At 31.9% G+C, this 22651-nt stretch overlaps 1 protein-coding gene across 24 annotated transcripts in view; it reads right to left on the bottom strand.

Annotated features, from left to right (window-relative positions):
* The window catches only part of LOC106867422 (uncharacterized), a 224507-nt gene that overhangs the window by 26139 nt on the left and 175717 nt on the right, over positions 1-22651 (bottom strand). For 13 of the 24 annotated variants that reach the window (XM_014912293.3, XM_014912296.3, XM_014912299.3 and 10 more), the window contains 2 exons: positions 19980-20113; positions 13629-13679 (listed from right to left, as the gene is read on the bottom strand). In XM_014912293.3, the coding sequence (XP_014767779.1) occupies positions 13629-13679; positions 19980-20113 (185 nt within the window). The remainder of the gene's footprint in view (positions 1-13628; positions 13680-19979; positions 20114-22651) is intronic. The other 11 variants (XM_014912297.3, XM_089364219.1, XM_089364225.1 and 8 more) reach the window with 1 other exon arrangement.

Here is a 22651-nt window from a genome sequence, read left to right as displayed (position 1 = left end):
CAAACACTGGCTGAATTTTATAGAGGAACAAACTCAAAGATCCAGGATTTTACATAACTATTGTTGCTGGCAGTCTAACCATAAACATTTGAATTTTTAGAGATTGTGTGTATACAACTATATCAACCACTGTATCCTTTTCATTAAAAACAACAAAAACAAAAAGAAAAAGAAAGAAAAGAGAAAAAACCCAGTAAGGTGTCATTTGCAGGAGATTTAGCTATTATTTTTAGTTGATTGATTAACCATGTAAAGGTTCCCTGATTAGTTCGATTTTGGACAAGTTTAATTCACAACTGAATGAATGTGGAGTGTGTGGATAGAAGAGTTAATAAAGTAACTGACAATCCGCCTAAAACAACGTGAGTTTGTATTCTTTCAAAAAAATATTTTGCATAGTATTCATGGCTCAGATTTTTATGTAACTCTCAGCCGGAAGCAGTGGGAGTACTGTAAATTGAACAAAAGTTTCATTGCAATGCTGTACATTTATGAATTAATGAGTTACAAGACCCCACCCAAGATATAAAGGTAGTTATAAAATATTATTTACATCTACTATAGTGTGATAAAGATAGGTTTTCTCATTATGGTAAAATTAAATATTGATCTGAATTACAACAGCTGTAGAATTAGAGTTAACTTGTTACTTTTCTGGTGGACAATAAATAAAATACTTGCCAGTCATATACTTTCATTAATTTCAATAACTAAATTTACATCAATGCATTTCCAAAAGAAGAGGAAAAGAAAAAGAATCATGCACTTAGACAAAAGAAACTATTATTTGCATATATGAATAATTTCCATGTACAGTTTTTGATTTTTTCTGTAACTCTTCAGTGTTAGGGATTCCAACACCAAAGTAATCTGGCCATTCAAATTTAATTAGAAAAGAAATATGTAAAACAAGGGAATCTATTTAGCAGTAAAATATTACATTATATGAAGTCATTGCTAACAATATACTAAAAGACTTTTTACTTTCATTTATTTCATTTTTAAAGAAAGAATTTATGTTCAAAAGAAATTGGCTTTCAAAATATTCCGAATGTACACAAAGAACTTTTCTTTGCTAAAATCACCAAAAATTGGTTTCTTAAAACTGTTCAGTAACTCATTTGTTCTCTTATTGTTAAGTTATTTTCAAACAGAGTCACTATGAACCAAAACAGGATTGAAAGCCTCCCCATATTTCTAAAATTGCATTAAGAATGAAATGAAATCTCAGCAGCTATTCATTGCTTTATATTGTTCATCATTTCACACCCAGGTTAAAAGCATATAGACAATTAAGTAGGTAATAAACAAATTTATTCTTTTAAAGTTTTTAATAATTGCAGTTAATCATTTTCAAACAACCTTTCACTGTATCCTGTCAATGAAATATTTAAACTAACAATGACCAACATATATTCTGTTAGAACTTCTTATAAGTCTTTCTCTTTTACCACAAACATCAATTGTTGGATTTGTAAATAATCATACCTGACGAACTAATAAAAATATAATAGCCTTTACAACATGAAATTGTGATATACTGGAAACAGAGACTTTGCAATCAATCCTACAACATCTATTTCAATTCACATGAATTTTCACCCCCTTCTTATTTAAATCTAATGTTATGAGATTTCTAAGTTGTATACTATGAGGAGAGAAACTGCAGAAAAACTACAATTCTATTCACAATTTCTTCTTGGCATTTTAAACTCTACTTTTGCCTAAGGTATCAACTTTGAATTAAAGGCAAATTCTTTTTCAAACAAATAAGGGAAATTGTTTTAGGTTTTTCAAAATTTTATATATTCTGAACAATTTCTTCTTATAAATATATTAAAGTTCTTAAAGTAATTTATAAAAGTTAAATGTGAAATAAATAAATAAATAAATATAGTGCTGACTGAAATCAGTAAATATTGCAGAATAAAACCCATTTCTTACTTCCTTACAAAATGTATAATAAGCTTTAGAAATATTCTAAACCTGATTACTTTAATACCAACATCTCAATAAAAAAAAAAAATTTACGGAGGATATAATAAAATAGATGTTAAGAGAAATACCACCATAAAGCATTATTACTCAAAGAATTTTGAGTATGTACAGACTTAGGACAATAAGGTATACTTAATTCTGTTGTTTCACTTTCTGATTCTATATAACACAACTAAACTTATTGCATATAACGTTAAGATATGTGTATATGATCAAGCTAACATATATATATATATATATATATATGTAGACACACATGTACAGATTATAGCTAGGTGGTTAAGACGTTTGCTTTGTAACCATGTGGTTGTGGGTTCTCACTGTATTGTATCTTGGCCAATTGTCTTCTACTTTAGCCTTGAACTCACTGAATATAGTGAGAAGAGTTTGGGAGACAAGTAAATCACATGCATACACACACACCTGTTTCTGGAGTTATGTTTAGCCATTTAGCATTTAAATTGGCCATATCTGGCCTGAAGAAATAAGCATTACATTTGGCAGAATAATCTGAATGCTAAAGGGTTAAACCAGTTTAATTATTGCCATGTTATGTCCTCTAACTTAATGGCTTGTCAAATAGTGATTAATAAAACTAGTATTGGGGTGAAATAAGTTCTGGAGTTAATATAATTGACTTTACCTTTAAAAGGCTGTAATTGAAGGATATACGCAAGGAAATTTGAACCAGATTAAGAAATCAATGTTAATACTAAACAATAATAATGATAACTTTCAATCTATTTAAAAAAAACAACCTCTTTGATGCCAACCCAACCATGACCATTCCTGATTCTATGACACAAACTTTCTGTTTTAAAGTGATCAAAATTAAAACCTTCCATCTGAATTCCATGTTAATTTGTGTTCCAAATAATAACGACTTAATTATGATAAAATTCTTTTAACTAAATTCTTCATTATTATCAGATTAAATTGAAATAAAGGTAGCATATTTCTAAAGAAATATGATAACAAAAAGGTTAAACATCAAGTTAGCTGAATGAATGGCAAAATATAACTTAGCTGATAGTCAATGAGACTGACAAATGGTCAAGTTGATCAAAGGGTGTTGTTTGACCAGCTACAATTAGCAATAAATTACTCTTAAATTACAAATTGTTAAAAAAAAGCTATCTGTAATTTTAGATACATGATGCCTGAACAAAAGCTGGGATGGTCATAACTATAATGCTTTTGATCATAAGTTTACTTAAACAGGGTTGACCTTAAGAGCTAAACAACAAGACCAAAAGGGATCAATTTACGGATTAAGATTTACACGTGTAAAGCTTTATAGAGAGAAATACAAGCACATTCCCAGACAACTTTACAAAAATCATATGACTCAAGCCTTTTAACCTTTAATTTTACTGGGTCTGAAGAAAGGTGCAGTACCACTAGCATTAGCAAGCCCTCCAAGACTGGTCAGATTTATACTGCTACTCGCCTGGCTCTCCGTTGGCTGCAACAACATGGGTTCCAGTTGATTCGATCAACGGAACAGCCTGCTCATGAAATTAACGTGCAAGTGGCTGAGTACTCTACAGACATACGTATCCTTAGCATAGTTCACAGGGAGATTCAGAATGTGAAACAAAATGTGACAAGGCTGGCCCTTTTGAATTACAGGTACAACTAATTTTTGCCAGCTGAGTGGACTGGAGCAATGTGAAATGAAGTATCTTGCTCAAGGATACAATGTGCTGCCAGGAATTGAACTCATAACCTAGCAATCATGAGCTGAATATCCCAACCACTAAGCCACGCACCTATGCTGTCAGCATTCTGCTTAAATTGCTGCAAGTTGATAACTGCATGAATGATAGAATTGGGGGCTGGAGGGGGGAGATTGTAGAAGAGTGACATTCTAGAAGAGAGGGATTGGGCAGAGTGGTTACTGGTAGAGTAGAGTGGACACAACATGAGTGATGGGAAGAGGAGAGATGAATAAGGAGAGTGCTTGAGTAAAGGTAGGACAACAGCACCCATTTGTGGGGAAGAGATACTGTTACAGCAGCAGTAAAAAAGGCAGAGACAGGAGACAGCTAGTGGCCACCACTATGGAATAAATCATGTTTATAGTCTTCAGGCCTTGTGCCTATAGTAGAAAGGCTTGTTATTGTTTAATGAGAAACAAACATACAGAAAAGTAAAAAGCTTGAATGAAATATATATATATATATATATATATATATATATATATATATACATATATATATATATATCAGTGAGATTATTTATTGCACAGTGTAATCATAAACTGAAATACCAAACACAAGTAAAAACAAATTTCTAACCGATTATAACCATTATAAATTGGATATCAACATTGCAATAATGTGTACATGTCTAATTCTGCAACCTTTCTGTAAAGAGATAGGCTCAAATTAGATATAGGTACTATTAATCATAGTGTAATTATTATTGTCTGGTGCTAACTAACTCAATTATCAAAGGAAACAGGTCTAAAACAGTATCTGTCTTAGGGTGATGGTAAACTACTTGATGTCCTTTCCCCTGTATAACATTTACATCTGACATTTGACACTATTATAACAGATATTCAGATATATTTAACCCTTTTGATATTAACCTGTCTAAGAGAGTGCCCCTGGATCTGACACAAAATTAGTTTTAAAGTGATCTAAATCATAATCATTCATCACAATTATAAATTAATTTTCCCCAGATACTAGCTTCATAATGAGAAAGTTATTTTACTAAATTTTTCATTATCTTAAAACAAAAGCATTATATGCCAACAGATACATGGTAACAAAAGGGTTAATTGAAAGAATAAATAAATTAATAATAAGTAATAAGTAACAGATAAATGAAAATAATAATGATTTATAATTATTTCCAGAAAATGTGGAATATACTGATTTGTCAAGTTGAAAACAACTTTGGTTCATTTTACACTTTTATGGAAAGCAGGAACAATACAGAAAGTATTCTATCTCTTAAAATATGCAGCCTTTCTGCTTATATTTTATCAAAAAGACACAACAACATCATCAACAAACAATTGTCTTGAGTGAATTCAAAGTGATATTAGAGTTATTAAGAGAAAACACATTTTGTTCATACTTATGAGATGGACATTCAATTTGTTCTATGTTGTTCACTGCTGGTGTAATAAGATTGTTTCCAAAACAAGATTCAACCTGACATTTAATAAAACCTTTTAAAAGGAGGACAAAGAGAGATGGCAAAGAGGTAGTCAAAGTAATGATTGCTAGAGCACAGAGGACTTCTAAGGAGCAATGTTTAGTTTCAGTCTCATTGAATTCCAAGGGGTACTCCACAGCACCACAGTGTATTGGGAGATGTAGCTAAGTGCACCATAAAAATTAATAAAACTATAGTATAAGAATAAAATGTGATTAATACAAATGAGAATTCTAAACATAGTCTTGATAACTTTGTTTCATTTATTTGATAAAGAAGTAATAATGAAATTAATAATTTTCTATGTATATAGACTTAAGTTTTAATTATTTAGGCGAAAATATATAAATACCTTTTAGAAAAAGATATTTTGACCTTTATGATGAGAGTGCACTAAAATATATTTATATGCTTGAAAAAATTACTACAAGTAAAAAATAAACACAAAAACAAGACAAAACAGAGCAAAAATAACAACAAACAAACCAAAAGCTCACAGTTTCAGAACTTGTATTAAATAGATGAGAGTAAATCTCTTCTAGGATAGGATACAAATCTCTTGAACAATATCTCCCCTGAGCAATATTTCTACGTGTTTGTTACTTATTCTTAGCAGTTAGGTGATAAGAGGTATACAGCCCAGAAAAAAATACTTAACAAACTACCTTTAAGCTTGAATTCAAAATCAATTAACTGGTGATCCAATATTATATCCATTTAGCCAATCATTTCTACATTAAAGAGGTACCATAACAAAAATATCTTCAAGAAACCCCACAAAGGGCTAATAATAACAAGTAATTAGCTCTGGTTTTATGGTAAATGAATGACAAAGTAAGTGTCAGCTTAATTGCTCCATTCAATTTATTTTACACACATTTACTTCATAGTAATGATGAATAAATTGAAACTGTAGAACCCTATTTATGCTTATATATTGTAGTCAAGAAAATAGAACATAAAATTCCAAATCTTTTGTTTTTTATTTGTTTCAGTCATTAGACTGTGGTCATGCTGGAGCACTGCTTTGAAAAGTTTTAGTCAAATGACTTGACCCCAGTGTGTATCTTTTTTTAAGCCTGGTACTTATTCTATCAGTCTCTTCTGCTGAACCACTAAGTTATGGAATGTAAACAAACTAACACCAGTTGTCAAGTGGTGGTGGGTGACAAACACACACACACACACACACACACACACACACACACAACAGGCTTCTTTGAGTTTTTCTACCAAATCCAGGTTTTGGTCATCCTGAGACTATAGTAGAAGACACTTGCCCACGATGCTATGCAGTGGGACTGAACCTGGAAGCATGTGGTTGGGAAGCAAACTTCCTACCACTCAACCTGAATGGAAAAAATTGCTTCCTTATACTTTTAAATACAGATAAGAAATATGTCTTGTAAAATTACCAGAAAAAGATCTGTTAGTTAACCCAAACAACCCAGTGAAGAGAAATGAAGAAGAATTAAGTGCTGTATCCAAAGACACAATGAAACGTCTGGAAGAGGTTTCCACTTGATTCTTTTATGTCTAACACTAAAACAAAAAAAAGAGTCAGTTCTCAGCAGTTTCTTGTTCTAGCAGTAGACATGGTATCTAAATTATGACAATTGGTGTTACATTATCTGCTATCAATAGACTCAGTTATAAGAAGAAACATTTTTTAATATGAGTCCCATAACAAAAATCAGGCTCCATATCGGTAAAATGTTGATGTTTCTAACTAAAATGGTGTAATGTTGTTTACTATAGTTGGAGTATAAGACTTTGAAGGATAACTTTTGCTTTAATTTAATTTAATTTCTGTGACAGAGAAGTTTGCACCAAAGTCTAGTTATACAAAAGGGAGAAGTTTTTAATGAGAATTGACAAATTAGATGAACGAGTATATATTTTCTTGAATGGAAAGCATGTTTATAAGTAAGAATATAAGATATAAGGGTTAAAAACTGATGTAAATGCTTCTAAAATTGAAATTTGGGAAGCCAGAAAAATGAAGCAGTAAGAATGAAGAAGAGTTATAACTTGAAAGAAGAAACAGATAAAGAAATTCTTAAAACAGTCTCAATAAAATATGATAAAGTCAGATTTATAAAACAAACATCTTTATTTACATTTATTACAGTATTATTGGTATACAATAACCCAAATGAGATTCCATACTCAATACAAAACTTGGGTTGGGAACTTGACAAGAGTAAAATGTTTTTTCACTGTATAAAAGTTTACGAAGAGAATGAAAAATGTTTACATAGAGACATTAAATATTACTGTTCATAGATTTATGTTAACTCAATTCTTTTTAATGCTTCCCTCACAAATAAAAAGTATGATTATACTGTGTAACACGATTTTTGTCCTTGGGTAGCAACTGTTATTTCCTATTTGTTTACCCCTAGAAAGTATGAAAAAACGGTTAATATTTCCTTCAAACTTTGCTTTTCTTACATTTATTCAAACCCCAAAGAATCCTTCTCAACACATGCCTACGATGCTCCCCCACTACACCTGCTCATGATCAGAGATGCACATATTGTGAGCCACTTAGGGAAATGCTAAAGTGGTTAAAGTCAAACAACTGACAAGCAAATCTGCAGAATATTTGCTATAGCAATATTTCTGCGTCAGCAACTCAGTGCTGAATCTGTTTTAAATGTAATGGTATATAAGTCAATTTCAAAACATTGATGTCCAGGTCACAAAAGCAAAGTTTGAAGGGAATAGCAGTCACTTCCTTTGATTTCTAGGTAGAAGCAAATAGGAAATAACACTTACTGACCAAAGACAAAGAAATTAAAATTAAAAAATTGTTACACAGTGTTATGAAAAGTATAGGAATGCCATAATTTTAAATCAAAATGCTTATAATCTGTGTAATTTGCAGTTTTTCAATCAGTCCATGGCTGGTGCTGTATTTCATATTGGTGTACAAGCTGTTAAAACACAGTATCTTGCTGGCCGTGATGTTGGTTAGAACAATACCAAAGACCAGCATGGGCCCCACCACTAGTAGTCAAAGAGGCCGCAATGAAAACATGTTGATCCAATGAGATCGGGCAATCAGTTGGCTGGGAAGATTGCTCAGGAAACCCTCCCTCTTAAAATGCCCTGGAATATGCCAGAAAAAGCAAATTTCTAAATCCTGACTGTTAAGTCATGACATAAGCAACTTCAGCAAAGTCAAACAAATGTAACAAGATATACTAGTTCGATAAGATATCATTAAGATGGAGGTAAAAGAGAAGATGAAACAGTTGACTTTATAATAGACAGTGAAGCCTGTAGGCAAGACCACTTTACTTCACCATCAAAATGATAATTTATTTACGAACCTAATGTGATAACAGGTTTCTCAATGCTAGTTAATGCAATGGAGCTATGTTAGGTTCAAATGTTATTGAAGGCAATGGATAATGAATGCAGTAGAAGATAGTTACAGTGATTAGTTTACAGAGAAACTTTTAAGACAACTGAAACTTTGTGATCACAGAAGGCTACTGATATAGTTAATTTAGTTATATATATACAAGAATGAACATAGAACATTGTAGAAGCTAATGTTCCAAATGACATCACATTTAATGGAAAAACTTTGAAGATACCTGATTCACTTGTCATTCGTTATAGTAATGAACACAACTATAGGGGGTGTTCCTGCAAGAACAACAGTTACCTGCAGTTGTTACCTATTTATAGCAGCAGATTGTTGAGAAGAATACCAACTGGAGAAAAGTATGAAAGATAAAAGATAACGGTTATCAAGACCAGATCCTAAGTAAAGTTGCATAAAGACAAGCAACATTTAAAAAGATGGATGTATGATAAAGACAGATGTTCCATTAGCAACTAAAATCTAGCTAGCTGACTTAACTGTTGATCACACAAATGATTATGTGAAGAAACTACAACTTATAATAATATAAGAGAAAATGGAGATACAGCTAGACAGAAAGGAAGGTCATTTTATAAGCATTTACCATATTCATGTTTTTTTTTTTTTTTGTTGGTAATTATAGCAGAAGGCCCAGCATGATACAGAACACAAGAGTCCCTTTGTAAAAATATCTAGTGCCAATCCTCTTTGCTTCCTTATATTTTCAAGATAAACAGTTCAGTAGAAGATATATAATGTATATATCTTCTAGAAAAGTGGATAAAGTACACATTTTCAAGAAACAGAATGGAACTTTCTCCTTTCACTCACATTTGACATGAAGCAAACCTGTGTAACCTGTGAAGTATGTTAGCTACTACTAGTGGAGTGAATGGGAAACATCCATTTTGTCATTGTTACATGACAATAACACTCAAGTGTTACAAACACTGAGTAACATGGATTATATACATCGTTATTACTACTGCATAAAAATACTTCAGTTTAATCCCTGCCATTCTACTACATATATTAATATTTCTCAATCTGTTTCTATGATAGTTTCCATTCTCTGTCTTTGCTTCATGACAGAATTAAAAGCCAAATTGAAGAAAAATATAAAAATGGAACACAAAACTTCTCAATAATATTAACGAAAGTAAGTTAATATTGCAAGTAAGCGTATCAATAAATAAAGGGTTAGTGAAAAAGAACAAGAAAATAATAGAGAAATGTTTAATAGTAAGGTTACAAAAAAACCTGCAGAGTTAACATTAAAGATTTTTTATTATATCTACGACTTTTTTTATATAAATTTTTGAAGAAAAAAATCCATTTCTAAGTAAATGACTGTAAGACAAACTGAAACCTTTTGAGTGAAATGAATCCCTACAAGAATTTTCTCAAATATATCTGCAGCTAAATGATTAACTGTAATCAATCTTTTCTTAATCATCAACACAGACTGGCAGCAGCCAATTAATACTCGGGGAAAAAGAAATCTGACATTCTTTTTTTTTTAAGATGATTTCCACCATAAAAATTTTTTTTTTTATTATTCAACTGATAACTCCTGTAGTCATATTGCAAAATGACCCAAGCTTGTTAAATATTTCTAAGCATGATGCACAGACTGAGTTATGTCAAACCTTTCCCTTCATTGTTTTTTTTTATACAATAAAAATTTTCTTATTCATAAAATTCGCTGCAATTTCTCTATCTGAAAGCTATGATAAAAGAGAGATGTTTTAAAATGTCAGTTTAATTTCTCATTGTAAAAAAATGCTTATCTTCAGCCTATTTTTTAATATTTGATATCAACTGTCTTAAAACTAGAACAATTATGTTCATCCTAAGATAAATGGCTTCAGGATATTAATTTTTTGAATAAATTAAAACTGAAAACAGTAAGCTTCATTCTGGCACCCACTTTAAGCACTGTGCTTATTTATATCATGCATTTACTTCCTCACAAACTCTCTCCACTATTAAATAGCATAAGAGCTGTTCGTTCTACAATTCTATTTCAGAATTCATTTCACAAATTAACTAACTTGCAATGTATATAACCCACTGTTCCTTAGGTATCTCAGACGAGAAGCAATCCATTCCTTTGAGCAATATGATTCTAGTATAATTCTAAATGCATTTGCTACACATCAACTAAAAGAATTGACATAATTCTCAGTTTGAAAATAAATATTAAGTCCCAATATCTGCAGTGAAAGTGTGAAATTTATTTTGTCTCTCCATGCTACCAGAGATATAAATATAAAGGTTCTAAATAAGATTAAAAGAATCAATTCTTTTAAGTAAACAATATTTAAATATCAAAAATGTGTAGCTAAAAATATCTATGCACCCATAAAAGTATCATTAGATACATTTTTCATATATGTATGCATACATACTACACACACATACATGCACACACACATATGTATACACGCACACACACATGCATATGTATATATAAACAGGCACACATTAAATCATATTTTTTTTTTCATTGTTCTACAAATTTATTTTCAGATAAATTAATAATATCCTCGAAGAAAGCTATTAAAAAGTTTACTCAATTCTTTTGTCATGATAATCAATATCTCCAAAGGCAAGTTTTCATATATGTAAAGGATTATTTTAGAAATAATCAATGATTTGCAATGAGTTAGACATGAAAAAAGTTAATCTAATTTGAAATGTGTAACAAAAATAAAGTCTCTAGATGAAAAAGTCTCATCTTTGAAATACTTGGGGAATATAAAATAATCAAGCAAGACAAATATGTCAAGGATGATTTTTAATTCTTTACATTTAGTGAGGAATATCAATATGTTAAGAAGTATTGTTGTGTGTAATCTGTGTTTTTGGTAATGTAGTGTAAGGTAGAGTTAGAATTAGATGGAAATTAGTGAGACACAAGTTAGGTTGCTGAAGAGAGCGAAAGGGTGGATTTCATATGTCATTGATGTGAAGAAGTTAATCAATCAGACAAGATGAAAGTAGTATGTTGGCTTTAGAGAGAGAGAGAGAGAGAGAGAGAGAGAGAGAGAGAGAGAGAGAGAGAGAGAGAGAGAGAGAGAGAGAGAAAGAGAGAGAGAGAGAGAGAGAGAGATAGAGAGAGAGAGACAGAGAGAGAGAGAGAGAGAGAGAGAGAGAGAGGAATCGTACACCAAACAGAATTAATGAACAGAAATGAATCTCAGACAAAGGCTAATATTCAAAGAAACGAAGAGAACAAGATATATATTCAAGAATGAGTGCTTTACATTTTTTCCCCACATCAAGGAAACGGGGGATGAAATCACAGACACATAGCACTGACCTCTTGCCAATAAGAGACAAATGAAGGAAGAAACTGAAATCATCTGAGTGTTACATAAAGATCACAACAACCCTGTGATTAAATTTGTTAATTCTAATTAAAGCGTTTAGCCTTTTGTCAGCCATTAACTGGACGAGAAATTTTGAGAAGTTTATTGAAATTGATAATGAGAATCTGGAAAATATTAATAGCTAAGTGGGTAGAGAATCCAAATCTTGTGTAGAGAACTATCAGAAAATATCGCACTATTGGAATGTACCCTAAGACGGACATTAAAACATTGCTGCAACTTACCTGTAGGTAGAGTAGGGGAATAAAATTTGAAGAGACAGTAACAGATAGATAGATAGACAGATGAATGAATGGATGGATGGGTGGCTTTGGAGAAAGAGAGAAGAGGATTTGGTGATTGAAATGTGAAGTGACTAAAAACTAATAGTATGATAGTTTTACTCTTAAATGACAAATAAACGATTCAGGGCATTATCAAATAAATTTAGAATCATCATTATCAGTTTTAACAGTTACAAAGATGGACAGTGATAACAAAGAGATTACTAAGTAGTGACAAAGTTTCTTAGCTTTGAACCAGGCAATCATTTCATTGATCAGTGACGACAATCTGAAACTGTTAACTGGAGCATTAACTGGCTAACATATTTAATACAGACAACTTGAAGGTTAAAAGCTTAATGAGGAAGTACACCACATGTAAGAGATTTCTCAATGAAGACTATTGTAGAACAACAACAGAACAACAGCTACAACAGCTACAACAATCACAACAAGTGACAACACTGACGACAGACTTAATTTAGATATTCACCATAACTAAACTAATAGATTAATGCTAATTAAGATCAATATAACTTGAACTAATGAGAAGGAAAACTCAATTCTCTCATTTTGATTTTGGAAAATGGATTTCTAGAATTTATTGAGACATTAATGAAGTATAAATCCGTAACGTGATCCAATATGTTCTCCCTTTCTTTTAAGACAGTAGAGTGTGATTAGAGAGAGATTTTGGTAACTATTTCTATCAAGTCAAGCAACTGCATAGAAGTTTCCTCATTGGTTCAAGGCACTTGGGTTTAAAATCAATGTACTGGAAAAGTAGTGGACTATTACAGCTCTATTATAGGGTCATTACTTGATTATTAGAGGGTCATCATGGAGCGATCACTGGACTATTATTGGGATATTACTAATGGCCTGTTTTCCCAAAATGGACATATACTCAAACGTTATCATTGCGTTTAGTGTATGTATAATATTTGAAACAATGCATGAAATGATATGAAAGAGAATCATAACTACAGATTCTCTATTATGTGTCATTTGTGTCTGTAAAATGGTTTAAAATGTGTTCTATGTTTAATCCTCAGACAAGCTCCAACCTGATTTCATTCTATGATAATCATATATATATATATATATATATATATATATATATATATATGAAATATGAATATGTACGTGTATATGTCTGTATGTGTGTGTCTATTTGTGTGTGTGTGTATGTAGATATATATATGTTGAGAAGATTTAGATCTTCCAAATGGAGAGGTATTCTTGCATTTATTTCAAAGTTAAATTGTAGGCTTCAATTTAACACAAAACACCGTTTATATTTGGAAAAAAATGAACAAATACAAAACACTTAGCACAAAACTAGCCATATGCCATTGCATTAAAAGAGAGAATTTCATGCGTTGAATAGTGAAGATTTAAAAATATAATGAGTGTAACCTGTTGCAGTTGATGGACGGACTTTCGACTGCCCACAGCTGTTTGGAATTACTGCAAAGACAAAAATAAAACCCAAGAACGGATTTAGAATTCAAGTTTACACATTATAACTGTAATGGGTTTTGGAGAATCCAGTCAAAAATATGTCCGTCCACTACTGCTGGCTGGCACCCAATCACATATTAATGGCTTGAGATAAAAGAAACTTAAAGTAAAATATCTTGAATAAGGATAGAATTACAAATTTATATTTACAATGGAAAGAAAATAACCGCAGAAATCAACATTGATTGGAAGATTTTAGGCAAGAGGAAAAAAAAAAAAACCAAAGAAAAATGAAGGCAATAATCAAAAGATGGAAACTAAACGATAGATAAGTGGAAAGGAGACTTTATGAAAGTGAAAAATAAACGATAGAAAGCCAGAAGGTATTCAAACATCTAAGCAATCATTCACACAGGCTTGCAGTAATAATAGTCAAGTGTCACAATGAGAAAATATGGCATAGTCACAGTGAGATAAAATGGTGATCAGTTGAGGTGTATTCTTATTACTATTAATTTTTTTTTTTTTTTAATAATTATTAAATCTGAAAATAATTAGAAATTAAAACAGAAAATAATGAAATAAAAGTCAGGGAAGGTAATCTTGCATCTGTTGCCAGTGCAACAATATTAATTGTTAAAATGATAGTTGCAAGTGCCGTTGAGTATGAAATATGTCTGCTATACTGTAATACTGAATATATCTAAAGATTGTAATGAACACTATACATCACAAACAGATGTAAACATCTTCCATTTAAATGAAATATCTTCATGGACAGCTTGACATGCCAACATCTTCACTAGCATATCCTTAACTGAGGTGAATGCCTTTAACCCTGTTCTTTGCACAACATTTCAGTTCTTATCCCAGCATATTTTACTGTCTGATCCAATATATATATATAATGAAAATGTAGCACAGGGGGACAAAAATGGAATTTATGTAAAAACAGAGCACACACACACACACTGATGGTGACAATCTCAACTCCTCATCGGTCACTAACCAAAATACCATCACAGTATTAACACATGTTCAGTTTGCTAGTGTTAGCAACACAAGCTGGTGGTGTATATATTTGTACACATGACAAAAATAAAGAAGCACAGGGGAAAAAAAAAAAAAAAGAGACATATACAATAATAAGAAAAGATGGGGTCTAAAGATTGAATGGTAAACACAACAAGTGAATAGGAAAAATCTATAACAAAAGATTCAAATAGGCAAAGACAGTAGCGATAATCAAAACAAAACAAACAAAAATACATAGAAATATTTGTTTGTATAGACAGAATGTGTTTTGAATGTCTGAGCAACAAAAGTAAGACAAATTGTGCCAAGTAACTCTGACAAGTCCGATAATTCTGGCTCAAGAAGTTTTCAGCTCAACTTCCATCAATTCGACTGAGTTGCCAGTTCTTAGAGTATTCAACAGCATCAGCCCTATGCCAATTATTTACAGCAGGTTACACTGAACAGGTTTGGCCAGTGGTAGCACAATCCGTTAACTTCCTGTCTGGTTTGGCTTCTTATATATTGATTTGACTATAAACACTCTCACTCATATATACATGTTACAGGGCCACATGGATCTTCATGGAACCATGGAAAATGCAAATACTTTCAGTGGGAAAAGCACTTATGGTACACCAGGTCTCAGGCTTTACCACTACATATGTGTAAATGTATGTGAGTGGGTGTGGGTGTGTGAGATTATCTACAATGAATTCAGAGTTAATGTACAGTAATATTACTTGAAATATCGCAGAAATAGTGAGTAGAGATGGTGGCATGGTAAGGCAAATTAATGAAATGACTACTTTATTTTTCCAACATTCAGACAAATCCCTTTGCAAATGAAAAAATAAATCCCATAAAGACAAACATGATCGGGCCTACACAAACACACACATATGCACAAATATGTATAATACACACTGCAGTGATTTTAAGATGTATTGTGATGGTTGAGTACTCTCCCTTACTTAAGTTGGCTATCAAACTGCAGCATTATTTCTTGAATAAAGTCTTTGGTATATAGAACCCTTACTGTTATTTTTTACAGCAGCTTATTCAATGAATCAAACATAGAAAGAGTTTTATGGCCCCAAAAGAACCAATACAAATTTCCATTTCAGAATTCAAACACTAATTACATTGTTTTAAATATTTTCTTGTCAGTATTACTGATCCAGCCAGACTACACAACTGTATAAACTCCATGCATGTCTGATAAATTAGGAGGGTGTCCTAAATTGGTCAAAGGATATTGACATTAAAACTAGTGAACAAGGTTCTTGCTAAACATTAGCTCATAATCCCTAAAGAACAGACAAATAAATCCTCGAATCAATTCCCTCAAGTCATAAACCCTTTAGCATTTAAACTGGCCAGGAGGTGGGGGCTAGTCGATTAGATCGACCTCAGTACTTAACTGGTATTTAATTTATCGACCCCAAAAGGATGAAAGGCAAAGTCAATCTCGGCGGTATTTGAACTCAGAATGTAAAGACAGACAAAATACTGCTAACCATTTTGCCAGTTTGCCGCCTAATCCCTGTAGAAATATTACTACTGTAATTACAGAAGAGAAAACTGAGAAGGAAGCTATTTTAGCAGCTGCTTGCCAAAATTTTTCTTTATTGTGGTGAGGATATACACATGACCACAAAAAAAAAAAAAATGTCCAAGTAAGAAATGTCATGTTGAAAATGCAAAGATGGAAAACCATTTTCCACTAGTGTGTAAGTCATGTAATGAACCTGCAGGATATCATATAAACACGGTAATAAGACATTAATTTCTTCATCTCCGAATCATTTGGCTTTATTAAAACATTTTTTTTTTTTTTGCTTTGTGCACTCTTTGATGTGGTTAACAATCAATTGATTCAAGTTTTAGTTGACAGTATAAGCAGTGATAGTTTATCCAAGCTAATTTATTGCTAAACAGAAGAATTTAGTCATTAAACTATTCAGTGGCAATGTTGCAATGACAACAATACAACTTTGTAAATTCCAGTAATATGTTCAAACTAACATACCATAGTGAAAGTTGTAGTTGCTTAAATGTATTACAAGCCTCAGCCATCTGCAGGGGCATTTGAATTTAGTGACACTGAAACCAGTCTAGTGTTGCAAAGTCTTGCTTGCCTGAAGATTCCCCCTATTACACTTTCCACTAATTTCACTCAGGTCATCAAACCTTTTGCTACATGAGCTCAAAAATATTGTGTGAGTGACTGCAAATTTGTCACACAAGGAATAAACTAATTTTTCAAAGGTGTTAGAGAACTGAGTAACTCACCATGGAGAATTCATTATACTAAAAAGAAAAGCCTCCACAAGCCACACCTAATTAGTAATTTCCGAACCCCTATCAACATTCTTTTTGATGCTTTTCCAGTACTTGTTATTGATGAGTTAATCCATATTATGTCTCAACATTAAGATTTTATCAATGTTGATATGAAACATGTCTGTTACAAACAGCAACTAAGGATTATTAGACTGTCCTTATATGATTTTTAAAAGCCTTAGGAGAATAGTTTAAATATACTAAAATCCATTTAACCTTATGAATGTTGTAGCATATTTTCAACAAGTGATGAACCAAATACTTGCACAAAATAACATTGAACCTACATGCTACTATTTAAATGACTTTATAGTATGAAGTAACTCTGAAGAAGATCATAACAAAAATATTAACACATTGCTGTTACGTGTAAAAGATTTGGATATTACTTCTTGGTAAAACAAGTGCCAATTTTCTTGGTTATTGCATTCAACATGACAAAATGTCTGATCCTAACACGTGGCTTACTCTTAAAATCTTTACACCTAAAAGAGGTGGCATATTTTCTAAGATGCTAAATTGACTGTACCATTTTTCCTATTCTTCAAGAAAGTTGTTACTGCTTTTTCATACAGACATTTCTTGGTTCCATGATTGTGACAGTTCTGCTCCATTTACAGTTAGGACCAACTCAACAAATAATGTTCCTGCTGCAACATTATCACAAAGAAAGTAACTTGTTGCCTTCTCTAGTACCCTTAACAAAAGTGGATTACAGCAGCCTTCTACAGTTGTTGAGTGTTTGTGCAAATGGCAATACTCCCTCCTAGTAGAAGGCGAACTACTGCTGTGTAATGACAAGAAATGTAATGGAATCTGTCTTACTGCATGATTTGTAACAATGCCTGACATCTCAAGGTGAAATAGTTAGACTTACAGAGTCAAACTACCAATTGCTGACTCAGTACCTTATCGCAAAAACACACTTTTAGATCTCATTCTTCATTCCATGACAATACTGTTTCTCAAGCTGGAAATTCTTTAATTAACAATCATAGTGACATTATTGTACCGAGTCCTCCTCAACCAGTCTTGCCAACTGATGGACTTCATCATTCAAAAGGAAAAATTTATTTTCTGACTTTATAATTTATATCAAATCATATAAACGGAAAACGTAAGTTCAGGTTGGGGTTGCATTAATGTCGTTAACTTAAACTAAATTTACAATCCCATGGTTTATTTATTTCTCTACCTATTTTCCTTAAAGAAAAGACACTATCGTTTCTGATTTCCTTTAACAATGGATATTAGAAATCTGATTGGCAAGTTGTCTCCCTTACTTAGGCTGGCCGTTTTAGTTGTCTCATCAGTCAGTGTGTTTATTACTTTCTACGACATGATAGTCGCGTAAAAATACACATACATATACTATACAGTACAGCTTTCTTCACAGCTAAAATTATTGCCCAGTTTTCTGATGCATTTGTAATATTAACTGCATCATCATCATCAACCGTCATAACTCACATTCAAAGAAAGGTGCGTGTGTGTGTGCGTGTGTGTGTGCGTGTGTGTGACAGATTGAGAGTGGAATACAATGATCTTTCATAAATAGTTCTCACACTTGAAGTGTTCCTGACAAATGGGTATGTTTTAACCAGTTCACTGTCTAAGTGTTTCGATTAATTATGAAAATTACGAAGAATTTGGAATGATTTAGTAGTATAATTAAAGTTTGTCATTAATTTGGTGTTTTGAAAATAAAAAGGAGGTTCTAACATAGAATTATGATGAGGTGATAAATAGACAGACAGACAGACAGATATATATATATATATATATATATATATATATATATATATATATAATATATATATATAATATATATATATATATATATATATATATATATATATATATATATATATAGATAGATAGATAAATAGATAGATAGATAGGTACATGTATATCAACCTTAATAATTCTGTAGTCTTTTCTTTGTAATAGCTATATAAAATTTCTATGAATAATACATATGTGTGTGTGCGCGTGTGTTTTATTCACACATTCACATGTAAATATGAATAAAATGTATTTTGACTGGATTTTCTGAGAGAATTGTCTAGGATAATGAGATAAAATATTGAATATATAATCATATTATTACAATAAGATTGTGTAAAGTTAATATGGGCTTAGGAGTAAACTGAGAATACTGGCGATAAAAGTTTCCTATCGACCAATAACAAAAAGAAATTCATCTGTCTTTATCAAATTGTCTCATGAAGGAGAGAAAATATTACAGAAATATTTACATTTATAATAATAAGAAGAAGAAAAAGAAGAACAACTACAAAACAACAATATATATATATATATATATATATACATGTAAAACAACAACGTTTTAAGGTAATGTTCCTGATAAAGAAAAAAAAAATTAATATTTACAAATAAGATTTCAATAAAAATCAGAATTGCGCAGAAAATAGTGAGTGATATAAATTGTGAAAAGTACACTACTGAATTACGTCCCTTCGACAATATTAGCATGCATCTACAACTTGGCCATTTGACAATGTGACATGCACCGACTTATGTACTATCGGTACTACTGGCATGCATCTAAGTGTATGCCATGGAAACAATTGTCATGCACCTGTAAATGGATTGGTTTTAATCAAAGCAAACGTAATAAAACATCATACAATAAATTAGAGTAGTTTCTAAACAATAAAAGCGCAGGCATCAAATACAGAAGTCAAAATATTAAAAATTAAAATAACTCTTAAATTTTAACCAAGAATACTTATATATTTTTTTTCATTAATTAAATTCATTGAATTAAAATGATCAAAATTAAAACTGAATCTAATTTGTCCTGACACACTTTAAAAGTATACAAGTATATATGAGGGTAGAGAGTAAGGTGTTTAAAGTATGACAAGGTATTTTGAGTTAAGTTGGAAAAGGAAAGCAGATGGAATATGGTGAAAGTATTACCTGGAGTGACCTTTGGAATACTGATAACCACTCTCACGAACAACCTGCCTTGCTAATGGGAATAAATCTTCACGCCGGGTTAACAGTGCTGGTAAATGATGGCACAACTGAGCGGCAGCTTCATTTACAGAGATCTGCAAAATGATTACAAGAAGACAAAAACTAAGTTCAAATCCTTTACTGTTGTTTTTTTTTTTTTTTTTTAATTGTCTAATTAAAATAACATTATTATATCATTTTAAGGCAGCGAGCAGGAAGAATCTTCGGCACGCCAGTGGCATTTTGTCTGTCTTTACGTTTAACCCTTTGGCATTCGGAATACACTGTCAAATGTAATGCTTATTAATTCACATTGTTTTGAATTAATCATGTATTAATCTTGTAGCTTTGTGATTTCAATGATGTGACTGTACATTTTTTGAATGATATTGTAGGAGAGGTGTGAGAGATCAGATCTGGTCAGTTTGAACATAAAACAGCTAGAATATTCAGGCTGGATATGACCAGTTTAAATGCTCAAAGGTTAAGGTGGCAAGCTTGCAAAATCGTTAGCACACTAGGTGAAATGCAGTGGCAATCCACCATCTTTATGCTCTGAGTTCAAATGATGCTAGGGTTAATTCTACCTTTTATCCTTTCAGGGTTGATAAAAATGAGTTGAACACTGGGGCTGATATAATCGACTTAACCTTTCCCCAAAAATTACTGTCCTTTACTATATCATTGGAATTATTGAACATTTATTTCTGTAGAATGGCAGCTAATACTTCAAAGCTAGGATAGAACAAGGTACAGAATTGTATCATCTTAAGCCTTTAACCCTTTAGCAGTCAGCTTATTCTGTCAAATGTGATGCTTATTTATTCTCAGTATTTTGAATTAATCATGTATAATTTTGTAGCATCAAAATTTCAATGATGTGATTGTATAGTTTTAGAATGACATCATAGGGCAAGTGTGAAAGGCTAGATCTGGCAATGTTCAACATAAAACTGGTAGAATTTTTGGGTCGGGTGCAGGTGGTTTAAATGCTAAAGGATTAGTTTATGTTTTTGTATAAATCACTTCAATTACCAGTATTGTATGAATTATTGAACTTTGAAGGTTAAAGATTAGTACCAATAGCTCAAAATCATTGATAAATAAAAAGGAATTAATTTAGAATTGAATCAAATGCCATTGGGAAATGTATATATAAGTTTCTAGATTGTAAAACAACTAGAAATATTTGGTGAGATGACTTTAAAAATCCTTTTTGAGGAAACTGTGTAAAGTGGGATGGGAAGATAAACTTGAATGTTTGTGAGAGAGACTTTGGTTTAGTTTAATGCTTATATAGCACAGACGTAAGATCTATTTATTAACTTATGTGTGATGAACCTTTCCATCATGCAAAAAGGCTGTTTTCAAAAACATTTCTTCATTATTTATCAAGTATGTTCCAAGCCAGTCCTTTTTTGAAGGATACAACTTGTTATTGTTTAGTACCATGACATTCCTGATAAAATAAATTCATAAATCTTGTTTTCAAGCATAGTGTATTCAAGACTAGCATAGGTTCAAATAACTGCACAAAGACACTCTTGTTGGTTCACAAGGTATGGTAGTAACTGAAGGAAATGTGTAATCTTAGATATGAAGGGTCTTACCAGATGTTTGGTGGGGCCTTATACAGTTAAAAGTATATTAAACCTAAAACAAAATATTGGTTTCAAATTTCAGTACAAGGTCAACAATTTCAGGGGAGGGTTTAAGTCGATTACATTAACCCAGTGTTTCACTGGTACTTATTTTATTGATTCTGAAAGGATGAAAGGCAAAGTTGACCTCAGTGGAATTTGAACCCAGATTGTAAAAACAGATGAAATGCCACTAAGCATTTGCCTGGTGTTCTAATGATTCTGCCAGCTTGTTGCTCTAACCTGAAACAAAATATTAAAACTGCCAAATGAGAGATATAGCGGGTGAAGAAAGAAGTGACTGCTGTCTGGTGAGTACTACTGCTATTTATCAATAGTCAACATGGTGGATTAAAAACAAAATCAAGTAGAATATAACGAAATGTAACTAACATAGGGTTGAATGGGATTAATAATGATTGAACTTGAAAAACTGAATAAGAAGCTGATAGATTCATCATCGAGACCAGAGTTGATTAAGGGGAAATGAAGTCATCTTTTTTTTTGTTTTATCTACATAGCTCTAAAAATAGATTACAAGGAAATTGGACAGGCATTTCGAATTATATACAACCATAAAAACCATGCCAAAACAGACCACACCGGTGCTGCTGCCACCTGAAAAGTACCCAGTTCACACTGTATAGTTGTTGAGGTTAGAAAAGGCATCCAGCTGTAAAACCTATTCCTTGCCATACGAAAAGCACTGAGTCCACTCTGTAGATTGGTTGGCATTAGGAAGGGGATCCAACCAGAAAAAGTATGCCAAACAGACCTTGCTGGTGCTGGTACCACATAAGAAGCACACAGTCCACTCTGTAAAGTGGTTGGTGTTAGGAAGTCGAACCCATGCCAGCATGGAAGAAAGACGTTAAATGATGATAATGATAATGATGATGATGCACCTTGTCAAAGACACTGCTCATATTAAATATAATGCTTCAGTATATTGTTTTAAAGTTTGAGATTAATTTTGAAAGATGCAGACCATGA

The sequence above is a fragment of the Octopus bimaculoides genome, chromosome 16 (genome assembly GCF_046866305.1).
Source record: "Octopus bimaculoides isolate indiv1 chromosome 16, ASM4686630v1, whole genome shotgun sequence".
Classification (NCBI taxonomy): Eukaryota; Metazoa; Mollusca; class Cephalopoda; order Octopoda; family Octopodidae; genus Octopus; species Octopus bimaculoides.
This window is presented reverse-complemented; position numbering and strand designations above follow the sequence as displayed.